A 13868-nucleotide genomic window follows, 5' to 3' on the forward strand; every position below is an offset into this window, starting at 1 on the left:
AACTTTCTCAAACTGGAATACACAGCAAATTACAAAAGTACAAAGTGAAATAATCAAAACATACGAACAAAGGACATAAGTCTTACATGTCAGGTTAACCCAACAGTAATAACAGATCAAGAATAACTCAAAGAAGCCACTAACGAATATGACTGCAATTAAGTTCTCAAATAGGTGCAAATTTGAATTATAACATCTGCTTTTTCTAAACATGTCTAAAATATATGTTTAATGTGTTATCCTTCCAGCTAGTTTCCAAACTCTAAAAATTTGGAAAACATCAATTTCCAAATCAACAAAAATGGCAATATTGAAAGATGGTCTTTGACAGGATGTAATGGCATCGACTTCTTAAAGATCTGAATGTGGAAGTAAACAACATAAGAAAAGGATGTTATGCTAGAACAGTGGTGTAGCTCTTTAAGCAGATTTTTAAAAATCCATGAACTTACTGTTTCAAGAACCCACAACTAAATTTCTATGCTTAACTATAAACAGGCTGCACAAAAGCTAACTAAAATCTTTCTTTCTCTGCTTTTGAGTGTATCAATTTAGTGTAGCAACATTAACTTTCTCAGGTTAATCAAAAGTTCTTACCGGAACTTAAAAAGTTTGACAAATACAAAAATGGAAAAAAGATTAAACACTTTATTTGGGATACAAAGTCATTCTAATCACAGCTAGTGGGAGGAGAATAGGAATTAAAAAGAAGGGGCCTAGCTAAGGGGAGAGTAGGAATTAAAAGGGAACCTAGGTGGTTATTTAAAAAAAAAAAAAAAAGGAGGGTAGGAATCATGAAATGAGATCTACTTTGTCAGTGATTACTTGAGACAATTTTGATGTCAAGGTTCTGTCTGCCGGTATCTTAAACTGTTCTGTGATTCCAAGGATGGAAATGACAGCTACCTACCCCCATCTTCTCCCTTCCTGAAAGCTAAGAACAGAGAAAAGTAGAGCTGCTTCTGAGAAACAAAGATGCTTTCTACCATTCTTCTAAGATGGTGGAAGAGTCTCCTTAACAGGCTTCCCCAAGAAGGAAAAATGAAACAGGGCAAGAAGAAAACCATAGCAGAATTCCCTGGCTGTTTCATGCCATTGCTCCGTCACCACCACTCTGCAACCACTCAGGTCCAGCCCTCTCCCTCCCAGGAGGTTAAGCCCTCCCAGGGCATTGTTTGGCCGGGGTCCCTATTTAACACTCAGTCGCTTCCACCATCCCTGCATCTCGGGAAGCCCCGGTGCAGAGAGCCGAAAAGATAGGAGAGGACTTGGTTTCGAGGACCACCTCCAACCCCACTCTTACTAACTGGTGTAGAAAAGAGAGAGGGAAGCCTGCCCTTTGCTTGGATGGGTTCCTTAGGGGCTGAAGCGCCCCCCCCGGCTGGTGTGGACGGGAGGTGGCCATTTGCGCCAGGCGCTCGGTACTAAAAAGCCCTACCGGGGCGAGGGGCCTCCTCCGGCCCGGGACTCCGGGCCCCGTTCGGGTGTCAGGTGCGGCCCTCAGTTACCAACCCTCGGAGCACCGGAGACAACAACACAGAGGCCACGGGTTGAGACCAGTCTCCCGCCCGACCGCCGGGGACCGAAGACCCGGGCTGGGGCCCGAGCCGCATCGTGCCCGCCCCCGCCCTACCTGAGGGGGCCCGGGTGGGGTCGCTAAGGGCCGCTCCCGGGGGCCCCGCGACCGCGCGGCTCGGCGACGGAGGCGCCTCGTCTCGCCGGGGCAGAGCTCGGCGGCGGCTTCACGGCCTCAAACTCCATCGGGAGCTACAGGGACAGCCCCGTTGGCGGCGGCGGAGGCCGCGACGGGGCCTCCTCCTCCTCCCTCCGCCTCCGCCTCCTTCTCCTCCTCCCCCTCCTCACCACGGAGGCGGACCTAGAGGGATCCCGATCTAGCTCTCGCGAGAAGATACTCCCCACCTCACGCGAGATCACTCATGACCCGGAGTTGGGGAGGTGGAAGAGAGGCAACCACCGCCACCTGGACTGCGCATCCGCCTTCCTCTTGTCGACTGAACCACCCCTATCACGTGACCAGGGAACCCTGGAGGACTGTGGGAGGTGTTGTTAGCAGACCTGGCAAGCCAAAGGGGTTGATGGGAAACTCCCTGCACATTAATATGCGCCTCGAGCCAGCCTCGAGACTCTGGTTTGAGCCAGAGTCTGACTCACCTTGTGGAAGGTGTAGTATGGATTGAGCATAATCTGATGCATATATATTATATTGTACTGACTCTCCCATAATCAAATGCTGACCGAATCCCCCAGGCGCTGCACCGAAGTGTCAAGCAAGCTCCCTATTTAAAAAATAAAAACAAGCATTCGTTTGCCTGGCATAACACTTATCTCTTTTTTTAAACAGAGAATTCTGAATCCTTCGGAGAAGGCAATGGCACCCCACTCCAGTACTCTTGCCTGGAAAATCCCATGGACTGAGGAGCCTGGTGGGCTGCAGTCCATGGGGTCGCTAAGAGTCGGACATGACTGAACGAATTCACTTTCACTTCTCACTTTCATGCATTGGAGAAGGAAATGGCAACCCACTCCAGTGTTCTTGCCTGGAGAATCCCAGGGACGGGGGAGCCTGTTGGGCTGCCGTCTATGGGGCTGCACAGAGTCGGACACGACTGAAGCGACTTAGCAGCAGTAGCAGTCAGAAGCTGGCAGAAGTCAAAATTCAATCAGATTCTGGCATTACCATCTCAAATATTTGTTGAAGGATTTGTTCATGGTAAGCTGTAAGGTAGAATTTATTGTTTTTATAGATGAAGAACCAGGCTAGGAATAGAGATCAGGGAAATAACATTAACAGACCTGTGTCATTAGTACCATGTGGCAGGTCCTGAGTTAGGTAATAAATATTTTAATCTTACTATTTTGTTTCATGTGCTCATCAAAATATTCCTAAAAGATACAATGTACTCTTACTGTTGAGAAACTGAAAAACAGATTAAGAAAATGGCTGTGAATTTTAATTAAACTCAAGGCACTTTACAATGTGAAACCAGACGTCCAACAAAAATGTTTATGGAAGTAAATCCCCACAAATTAGAACACATATGGAAAAGAAGTTTATAAACTATAATGAGTTTAAATATATATGATTATTATTGCCCAGATGACCAAAAAAAATCAGATCAGATCAGATCAGTCGCTCAGTCGTCTCCGACTCTTTGCAACCCCATGAATCGCAGCACGCCAGGCCTCCCTGTCTATCACCAACTCCCGGAGTTCACTCAGACTCACGTCCATCGAGTCAGTGATGCCATCCACCCATCTCATCCTCTGTCGTCCCCTTCTCCTCCTGCCCCCAATCCCTTCCAGCATCAGAGTCTTTTCCAATGAGTCAACTCTTCGCATGAGGTGACCAAAGTACTGGAGTTTCAGCTTTAACATCATTTCTTCCAAAGAAATCCCAGGACTGACGTCCTTCAGAATGGACTGGTTGGATCTCCTTGCAGTCCAAGGGACTCTCAAGAGTCTTCTCCAACACAACAGTTCAAAAGCATCAATTCTTCGGTGCTCAGCCTTCTTCACAGGCCAACTCTCAACATCCATACATGACCACTGGAAAAACCATAGCCTTGACTAGACGGACCTTTGTTAGCAAAGTAACGTCTCTGCTTTTGAATATGCTATCTAGGTTGGTCATAACTTTCCTTCCAAGGAGTAAGTGTCTTTTAATTTCATGGCTGCAGTCACCATCTACAGTGATTTGGGAGCCCAGAAAAATAAAGTCTGACACTGTTTCCACTATTTCCCCATCTATTTCCCATGAAGTGATGGGACCAGATGCCATGATCTTCGTTTTCTGAATGTTGAGCTTTAAGCCAACTTTTTCACTCTCCACTTTCACTTTCATCAAGAGGCTTTTCAGTTCCTCTTCACTTTCTGCCATAAGGGTGGTGTCATCTGCATATCTGAGGTTATTGATATTTCTCCCAGCAATCTTGATTCCAGCTTGTGTTTCTTCCAGTCCAGCGTTTCTCATGATGCACTCTGCATGTAAGTTAAATAAACAGGGTGACAATATACAGCCTTGACATATTCCTTTTCCTATTTGGAACCAGTCTGTAGTTCCATGTCCAGTTCTAACTGTTGCTTTCTGACCTGCATACAAATTTCTCAAGAGGCAGATCAGGTGGTCTGGTATTCCCATCTCTTTCAGAATTTTCCACAGTTTATTGTGATCCACACAGTCAAAGGCTTTGGCATAGTCAATAAAGCAGAAATAGATGTTTTTCTGGAACTCTCTTGCTTTTTCCATGATCCAGTGGATGTTGGCAATTTGATCTCTGGTTCCTCTGCCTTTTCTAAAACCAGCTTGAACATCAGGAAATTTACAGTTCACATATTGCTGAAGCCTGGCTTGGAGAATTTTGAGCATTACTTTACTAGTGTGTGAGATGAGTGCAATTGTGCGGTAGTTTGAGCATTCTTTGGCATTGCCCTTCTTTGGGATTGGAATGAAAATTGACCTTTTCCAGTCCTGTGGCCACTGCTGAGTTTTCCAAATTTGCTGGCGTATTGAGTGCAGCACTTTCATAGCATTCTTTCAGGATTTGGAATAGCCCAGCTGGAATTCCATCACCTCCACTAGCTTTGTTCATAGTGATGCTTTCCAAGGCCCACTTGACTTCACATTCCAGGATGTCTGGCTCTAGGTCAGTGATCACACCATCCTGATTATCTGGGTCATGAAGATTTTTTTATACAGTTCTTCTGTGTATTCTTGCCACCTCTTCTTGATATCTTCTGCTTCTGTTAGGTCCATACCATTTCTGTCCTTTATCGAGCCCATCTTTGCATGAAATGTTCCTTTGGTATCTCTGATTTTCTTGAAGAGATCCCTAGTCTTTCCCATTCTGTTGTTTTCCTCTATTTCTTTGCCTTGATCGCTGAAGAAGGCTTTCTTATCTCTTCTTGCTATTCTTTGGAACTCTGCATTCAGATATTTGTATCTTTCCTTTTCTTTTTTTGTCCACAACAAAGATTTTCTTACATGCATTTTTATCCCTTTCATTCTCTTCTCTTTATGAAATATATGCCAAACCAAGAGAAAGGTTCCCAATGATGATTCATTTGGCTCACTGTTTTCCATTCAACTATATATATATATATATATTTTTTTCATGCCACTGGTCAGTGGTATGTGATAATGTGGTGAGATTTTTCACAGGTGACCTGATCACAATCAAAATTTCAATTCTAATTCTCCTTCCCTAGCACCACCTACACCTGCTTTATTTTCTCCAATTCCATTTTTTAAATCTGACATACTATATTGGTTTTAATTATTTGTTTAGTGTTTGTCTACCTCTGAAACTCCAATACTTTGGCCACCTGATGCGAAGAGCTGACTCATTGCAAAAGACCCTGATGCTGGGAAAGACTGAGGGCAGGAGGAGAAGGGGACGACAGAGGATGAGATGGTTGGATGACATCACCGACTCAATGGACATGGGTTTGGGTGGACTCTGGGAATTGGTGATGGACAGGGAGGCCTGGCATGCTGTGGTTCATGGGGTCGCAAAGAGGTGGACACGACTGAGCGACTGAACTGAACCTCCAGTACAATATAAGTTTCAAGAGTAAGGATTTTGTCTGTATACCTAACTTCTAATACAGGTGTACGTTGTAAGGACTAAGTATTTGTTGAATGACTAAATGAATACCCAGGAAAAATAGTTTCCTTCTTTAAAATTCACAGATTAGACAAAAGACAAAGCTCCCCATTCCCATTTCCAGTTTATTATTTATGTAAACATATAGAATAGTTACATCCAGGGGAAAAGGGCAAGGATTTTCTTTTACACCAAACTAACAATTGTCTCTCCAAGATCTTTTATACATAAATCCAGTAAATGAAGAAGCTGAACCAAAACATACTGCATACTTTTCCCATCATACCAGAAACCACAAAGAACTAAAAGTGAATGTTTTCAATGAATAAATTCAACATTTTACTTTGCCATACATTACTTTGCATTTTAAAAAACGATTTCATTTTTCTGAAATTGTTTAGATACATCATGCAAACATACACTCCCCCAGGAATGACCTGAGATCACTCTGTGCTAGTAAACAGGAATAAATAATAATAAATAACAACCATCACTTTCACAAAACAGCCCTGCCCCACAAGCAAGTCTCAAAGAGCTTACAAAAAATTTCACAAGAATTTTACAAGGCACACATAAAGCAAAAACATAGTACAACCATAATTTTTTTCAATCATCAAAGATAGATACCAATTCCTAAAAAAAAAAAAAGTTTATTTCTATTCTTTTACTCTCCCTCTCATCTCCATCCCTCCCCCACAAAACTTCATTCTAGGAAGCAAAAATAAGAGTACTTTAATCATAAAGTATTTCTGAAAGGAAAATGTTCTCATGCCTAAAAATGTCCAATCATAGGTCAAATGGGAAAGAAAACTGAACATTGTGCTATCAAATTCTCGAGTGGAAGAAAAAGTTTAATTCAGAAAAATTCTGCCTCCAATGGAGTACTCAAGGAGCAACATTCATAAAGACACAAAACTATCCTCCCTGGCTTTTCCCTCTTCTCTGTCCTTAGAAATTCAGGAAGATTTACATATAAAATCAAAGAATTATAGACCTGGAAATGATCTTACTTTGTCAAAATCGAAATTGTCATTTTACATATAAACTTATGAAAAGCTCAAGGAGAAGTGACCTACCCAATGTCACTAACTAGTGACCTGGGTGTTATGAAGTTGTTTTTCTTATCCAGTATGAGAGCTGGATTATTTAAAATCTCTCCCAGAGTTAAAAATCTATAAAGAATTTATTTTTCACAAAGCATCACAAAAAGGGTATTTAACACTTACACAATCAACATGTGATTCATCACAAAATACATTAAATGGTACAAAGTATATTACATTTTAAAATGTGAAAGGGCTTCCATAGAAACTAAAGTGAGTGAAGTCGCTCAGTCGTGTCCGACTCTTTGCAACCCCATAGACTATAGCCTACCAGGTTCCTCCGTCCACGGGATTTTCCAGGCAAGAGTACTGGAGTGGGGTGCCATTGCCTTCTCCAGGGGGTCTTCCCAACCCAGGGATTGAACCCGGGTCTTCTGCATTGTAGGCAGATGCTTTACCGTCTGAGCCACCAGGGAAGCCCTACAGAAACTAAACATAACAGAAATTCTAAATAAAACTGAGGTGAATGGAGGAGGAACAGAACATCTTGAAATAAGATATATCCAGTCAGGCTTCTTTACTAAAAGTAGTTCCTGTGTTTTAGAAGATATGATTTGCCCTGCAGTATGTTTAAATCTTGTTATAACAAAACGTTTTGTATTACATGCAGACAGGGATATTAGAAAGCCATGGCTCGTTAACACCACCTTAATATTACTCTCGGTAAAATAACCACACATCCTGGTTTTGCTTTTGGCACATTTCTGAAAATATGAAATAAAACTCTTAAGCAGGGCTTCTAATGTAAATTTGTGCTGCATGGTACCCCACTATACTTCAGGCTGATGTGGAACCCTCCAGGGACCTCAAACCCCAGCACCTGGTCCTCCTCCTCAAGTAAATCAGAGGTTGCCATTACTGCTATGATTTATTCCAGGCCTGAGTGCCTTATTCTCCTCTTCTTATATAGTGGAAAGTTTCTTGGCTGGTGGGACCTGTTTCCTCACCAGGAATTGAACCTAGGCCATGACAGTGAGAGCCCAGAATCCTAACCATTCACTAGGCCACCAGGGAACTCCTGGGCGAGCAGATCTGAAGGGAAGTGTCAGAAACCTCACTTGTTGGTCTCTGTGAGGGAGTTTGCTGTGCTGAATCCCTCTTGTGACTGTGGGCAGCAGAGGACTGTCTATTCCACATGGTGAGGTCATCCATGTACGTGTGGTTGTGGCACAGGAAGGGGTATGCTGATTCTAAGCAATAAACAACATCTTTCAAACTTTCAAGATAAATTTCCAAAGACTCACGTGGCCTACAGAAAAGGAAAGAACTGGAGTCTGGAATGGCTTTTTCTCAGGAACAGTTGACCTTTGAGGACATGGCCATTGACTTCCCTCAGGAGTGGGAATGCCTGGACTCTGCTTACAGGGCCTTGTACAGGGGTGTGATGGCAGAGACCTGCAGGAACCTGATCTCTGTGGAGATCTTCTGATGGTTCTCATGAGGACGACCCCGCTGTATTCACGGTGCTCCAGGAAATGACAGACAAGTAGTCAAAAGGGAAGAGCCAGATGAGGGAGCGCCTGGCAGTCCTCTCAACTCATGTGACAGAGCTGGAAGATCTGTACACAGCCAGAGAAGACCTCATCAAATCTAAGGAAGTGAGCACAAAACTGCAATGAGGTGTTTGTGAAATTGAGGCTGAAAACCACCAGTTGCAGGAACTCCTGAAGTGGCAGAGCAGAAGCTGCAGCAGACCCTGCGGATAGCAGAGATGCTCCCCAAGGGGGAGGCAGAGTTGGTCAGAGGGTGGCCGTGCTCTCCAAGGCAAGGCAGAGATAAAAAATGAATGAAGAACATAATAAATGCTTGTCAGAACCGTTGACAAGCTTTCTTCAGAATCTAAAAAAAGGCTTCACAAGCTTTTTTCAGAATCTAAAAAAAGGCTTCAGCTTTATCTCAAAGAGAGAATGGCGGCTCTGGCAGAGAAATCTCCTATGAGAAGTGGAAAAAAGCACTTAGAAGAAAGGCAGCATGATAGGGATCATCTAAGACTAAACCTGGAAACCTTGAGAGCTGAACAGGACCAGACGAGGCTGAGGGCTTTCCCTTCATGACCTGACTTGTGCAGGGTCCTAGGTGCTAGGTTCCTCATGGCAGACAGGCCTGCAGTGTGGAGATGCCCCCAGAAAAGCCAGCTGCCAGGGCTACACGAAGAGCCTTCCTCATGAAGCTTACAGTTTCATGAGGTACAGGATGACAGGAAGGCCATAAAGTGTGGAATCTTGGCTCCCTCCTCCCCATGGTCTCTTCAGCTGAACCAGCTGCACAAAGGGGCTCTGCTGGCCACAAGGACATCAAGGACATGTATAACTCAAAAGGCTTGCAGGATGGCCGTGAGCAACCCCAGCAATAGTTAACAGCAGCCACGACTTGCTGCCCAAAGCCCCCAAGAAGAAGGCGTCAAGTCCTACTATCGGCCTCTAGTCCGGCAAGGAAGAAAAAGGCTAACCTGGACATCTTGGCAAGAAAGTCTATAACTATACATAACTGAGGATTCTGCATGCCACAACCAACACATGCCACAACTAGAAGGTCCCATGTGCCTCAAATAAGACCAGGTGCAGCCTAAATAAATTAAGTTAAAAAAAAAAAAAAAAAGAACACTAATAGCTTCAGTTCAGTTCAGTTGCTCAGTCATGTCCGACTCTTTGCGACCCCATGAACTGCAGCACACCAGGCCTCCCTGTCCATCACCAACTCCTGGAGTTTGCCCAAACTCATGTCCATTGAGTCGGTGATGGCAGCCAACCATCTCATCTCTGTCGTCCCCTTCTCCTCCTGCCCTCAATCTTTCCCAGCAACAGGGTCTTTTCCAATGAGTCAGCTCTTCGCATCAGGTGGCCAAAGTATTGGAGTTACCCATATTTAAACCGTTCATCTAGTGGTACTAAGAAAACTAATATATACTGCCAATTCAAGATAAAAAAAAATGGAATGAACTACTGATACAGCAACATGGATGAATATCAAAGGCATTAAAGTGAGTGAAAACAGCATCTCAAAAGGGAACATACTATAAGATTCCATTCATGGTATCTCAGAAAAGGCAAAATTATAAAAATGGAGAACTGGCACCCGGGTTTAGTGCTAGGAGGAGGAGTGACTACAAAGGTGAAGCATACAGAAGTGTTGGAGGGTGATGGAATGTTCTGCATCCTGATTGCAGTGGTGGCTGCATAACTCTGTACATATAGAAACATTCATAGAACTGTACACCAAAAACAAGTCAATTTTACTGTATGTTAACTAACAAAATAAATTTCAAAAAGAAAACATAACAAATACCTTAGAGCTTCATGCCATTGATATAATTTTACTGGCCACAAAATTATTAAATGTTACCATATTAAATAAAATCACGAAACCTGGGCCTAATTAATCATTCTAAAATATATATACTAACAACTCATAGATATACTATTGTAAGGAATATTACCTTTATGTATAAGGAAATTCTGCTACTTCCAAGTGAATCTGAATGGTGTTCCTTTACAGTTTAAAACAACAGGTATCATGGTGTTTAGAATTTCCAATACAGTTCATTATAAAAAATTAACTAGTCCTACCTGTTGTTAAAATGACTAATAATGAATAATAGTATGCTTTAAATTTTTTTTCCTCTTCTCAGTATCCTAATTTATTAAAATTATGGTATGGTTGGATTGTACACCTATATCCATTATCTAGGGATCTGAAATCAGAATCTGGAAATACTGCTGGATCCTCTGTCAATAGAATCAAGAATATTTAAGAGGAACACTATTTCTTGAGATAAACCACTGAGACTCATATATAATGCATGAGACAAGACAGCATCCTATCAGCTTTATCATGTCTCCCACACTTTGGAACTGGTAGTACAAGTTCAGAAAGAATAACATGTGTAGGTAGACCAAAAATAAGGTCTAAAGATGGGGGTGGAAATGCAATATTACAAATGCTGCATTTCTATAGAAAGACTTGCCCAACAGAATGATATACAGCTTACATAACAAGGTGTGGTTCTAGTTACAGTAGGTTTTGCCTTTCCAGATCGTGCCTGGGTAGTTTTTCACCACTGCTTCTGCCATGGAGAGAGGTTAAATGCTTTTTGAGGGCAGATTTGTGCTTGAAATCCATGTCACAACAGTGGCATTTGTATGGCCGATCCCCACTGTGTATATTCAAGTGGTCCTGAAGTGTGCTTTTCGCAGTAAATGTCTTCAAGCACACAGTGCACTGAAAGGGCCGTATGCCCATGTGCCCTCGAATGTGCCTGTTGAGATTCTTCTTTTGTGTAAATGTTTTCCCACACTGTAAGCACAAGAACAGTTTATGCATCTTAAGGTGGCGCAGATAGTTCTCAACATGAAGAAACCCTCGAGGGCACCGGGGGCACTGGTGCCTCAAGGAAAAAGCAGCCTCTAGATTCTGAATCTCATTCACTGGACCATGACTTCCTTCAGTGTTCTCACAAAATAAGCCTTGATCTTGATTCCCAGGGACTTCTGCCACTCTGCTCTCAACTGTAGAATTGATCAGTGAATGCTGTGTTTCTGAGAAATACATGCTTGCTTTTGAAGAGGTACAAGGCTGTGAAAACTTTCCATTTTCTACACCCCCAGTACTGATAGATTCCACATGGAGGATACGAATTTCATTGTCTTTAAAACTCATGTCTACTGAAGACAGCTCTGGCGATCTCATTTCCTCTCTCTCTGCGGTCAAGCTCTCTACTGTAGACTGTAAAACGTTGCTTTCCTCTTCTTTAACATGGAAATCTATGTTTACAGGACTATCTTCTGAAATTTCAATGATCTCACAGTCTTTATCTGAATTTTCATCTTCATTCTTAACATCTGGATCAGAGGATTGACAGAGGTCAACATGCTGATTGTTATTTTTCATAGAAAGATCAATTTCCAAATACTTTGACAAAGCTTCTGTGCACTTTTCCACAATGTGAACCATCTGAAGGTAACTGGCAGCAGTCAAATATTTCAAAAGCTCTTTCCTTTTAACTTCAAGTGCTCCAGTGTAGCAAGAGAGCAACAATTTTCTGCCAACTTCTGCACTCTGCAAGATGGTGATTCTGACATGTTTTGACTGAGTGAGTAAAAACTGATCTCTCATAAAGGTGGAGCAAGCAGCTAAAATCACCTTGTGCCCCTGGAACTCAGTGTCATTAATATAAATTGACACATCACAAAATAAATTCTGCTGCCTCAAGAGATTCATTTTCTGCAAGACTACATCTCCTTGTTGTTCAAACTGGAAGTGCAGAACATCAGACTCAGCAGCCATGGTCACAATCTAAGCAAAATAAAACATAAACACAGATGTAAGGATCGGAGTTGTTTTACTACATTGTGATAGCAAAAATAAATCATCCCCAAATCCTAAACCTAAATTAGGTAGAAGATAACTCAAATTCTAATCTGTGTGCTAAGACTGAACCCCTAGGGTAACCACCTCAAAATCCAAAAAAAAAAAAAGGCATTTCTCAATGATCTTGTGGCACATTTAAAAAAATTTTTTGTTACAGCATTTTTTTTTGTTCATTGTTTTATTTGTACATTAAACATTTTTCATGGCAGACTGGTTATGTTACATACAGCATTTATTACATTGAATTGTACTCAACAGTTTTTTATGTTTTTCTCTTTGACTAAACTCTATGTGCCTTGTGGACAAGGACATTGTTAGGGGCCACTACTAAGTGGACTTAACAGTTTCCCAAATTAGAATCCTTAATATAATCACCAAACTTCCTAACTCCTCATCACCTGGACCTCCAGGTAAGCAGGTCCTTCCTTCTGCATACCTGGACCACTGCAGCCTCCTTGATGCCAGTCTCCTACATTACAAACTACCCTCCTAAAAGCCATAAGAATAACATCTTTTAGAACTTTTAAAATTTTTCTATTTTTCTTTTCTGCTTTAAATCTTCCATGATTCTCCTCCATCTCCAGGACAGTCTAACCTTCTTAGCGAATACAAGATCCTTCATTATTTGGCCTTCACCAACGTTATGGCTGTACCCTTCCTCAATCTCTTACATTGAAGCTGCTTTGATATTTAGATTTTCACCACTGCTCAGACAAGAAGACCCAATTACATCTTTGTACGTTATATTCGCGCTTCCAGCTAGTGATCTGGCATAAAGCTCAAATCAAATAAGATTTCTCCTCCCGTCTCCCGACAGAGTCAGTAGTTTCCAGAACATCATGAAAAGGAGCCTAGTTCATTTGAAGTCCTGCAGCGAGCATGGTGGCCGGAACAGAGCAGGGGCAGCTGCGGGAGTATCTGTTGAACTGAATTCGGATCACACCGGCCTGGATGATCCTCTAGTTCGTGACATAGGTCTTCCCGAGCCAAGCCCGCCAGGGCCAAGGTCCTGACGGCCAAGTGCCTGCAGCAGCATTTCAGCCACTCCCCGGCCGCGCCTCGCTGCTGCCCTCCTGCTCCCCAGCTTCCGCCTCAGGCTTCCCCACCCGCGAGACTCCAGGGCACTCACTCACCGACTCAGAAACCAGAGTCAAGCTTTCCGCGGTAGCGGCAGCTCCGGCCGGAAGGTGGGGGTCAGCCTGGGGAGAAAACACATCCGGGGTCAACTAGCTTCGTTCCTCACTGGGGCCCTCTGGGCGTCCCGGAAGGACATCCTGAGACAGTCTTCCTTCTTCACTGCCCCCGCGACTGGGATGACAGACCCTGGAATTCCCTCGAATCCCATCTCTCCTGTCCCACTTTCGGCACTCGAGCCGGTTTGCTCCGTGAGTTCTCAACATCCGAATGGCAAACTGGTTGTGAAGTAGTATAGCGAATCTGTCGGAGTACCAGGCGCAGGGATCCCGGGAGACCCTCCTGGATTATTAGGGACCGGATCCTTCGCTTACCCGCCATATAAAAGGTGGCGGAGAGGGGGGTTGGGAAAAGAGGAGGGTGCTATTGGAATCAGTATTGGAGATTACTTAATTAATGCCCCGTCAGGATATGGATCCCACCTCATCTGTCAACCTATGGCTTCCTCCCTACAGCCCTACCCTTCTCAGTTGCTTGGGAAACGCAGGCATCTATCTAAACCTTTAACCTGGCTCTTTCCTCCAACATAGGCTATTTCTTTCTACTGTAATAGAACGTGGTTCAGCAGGGGTTGGTGCGG

The 13868-nt window shown here is 43.2% G+C and overlaps 2 protein-coding genes and 1 non-coding gene across 8 annotated transcripts in view; all 3 read right to left on the reverse strand.

Annotated features, from left to right (window-relative positions):
* The window catches only part of RC3H2 (ring finger and CCCH-type domains 2), a 52957-nt gene extending 50368 nt beyond the window's left edge, over positions 1–2589 (reverse strand). The window contains exon 1 of one of the 4 annotated variants that reach the window (XM_055541070.1): positions 1634–2577. The gene's annotated coding sequence lies outside the window, so the exon portion shown is untranslated. Of the gene's footprint in view, positions 1–1633 lie in introns of all 4 variants that reach the window. The other 3 variants (XM_055541069.1, XM_055541071.1, XM_055541072.1) reach the window with 3 other exon arrangements.
* Positions 2590–6900: 4311 nt separating this feature from the next.
* On the reverse strand, positions 6901–13495 carry ZBTB6 (zinc finger and BTB domain containing 6). Of its 3 annotated transcripts, none has more exons than XM_055541086.1 (2): positions 12690–13495; positions 6901–12019 (listed from the first exon to the last, which is right to left on the reverse strand). In XM_055541086.1, the coding sequence occupies exons 1-2, from the start codon at positions 12714–12716 to the stop codon at positions 10736–10738; spliced, it is 1311 nt and encodes a 436-aa protein (XP_055397061.1). In that variant the 5' UTR covers positions 12717–13495; the 3' UTR covers positions 6901–10735. The 3 variants fall into 3 exon arrangements, with proteins under 3 accessions (XP_055397061.1, XP_055397062.1, XP_055397063.1); XM_055541087.1 differs by having other exon boundaries at positions 13228–13494; XM_055541088.1 differs by having other exon boundaries at positions 12531–13494.
* Positions 7072–7143, reverse strand: TRNAC-ACA (transfer RNA cysteine (anticodon ACA)). The gene has a single exon. It is a non-coding gene; the product is annotated as a tRNA-Cys (tRNA).
* Positions 13496–13868: the final 373 nt, after the last annotated feature.

The sequence above is a fragment of the Bubalus kerabau genome, chromosome 11 (genome assembly GCF_029407905.1).
Source record: "Bubalus kerabau isolate K-KA32 ecotype Philippines breed swamp buffalo chromosome 11, PCC_UOA_SB_1v2, whole genome shotgun sequence".
NCBI lineage: Eukaryota > Metazoa > Chordata > Mammalia > Artiodactyla > Bovidae > Bubalus > Bubalus kerabau.

Bases quoted from the DNA above. Each gene is read 5' to 3' on its own strand.
- ZBTB6 (XM_055541086.1), bottom strand. From the start codon at position 12,716: ATGAAGGATCTTGTATTCGCTAAGAAG. The intron at 12,020-12,689 runs GTTAGACTGTCC...TATTTTGCTTAG, and splicing joins ATCTTGTATTCGCTAAGAAG to ATTGTGACCATGGCTGCTGA.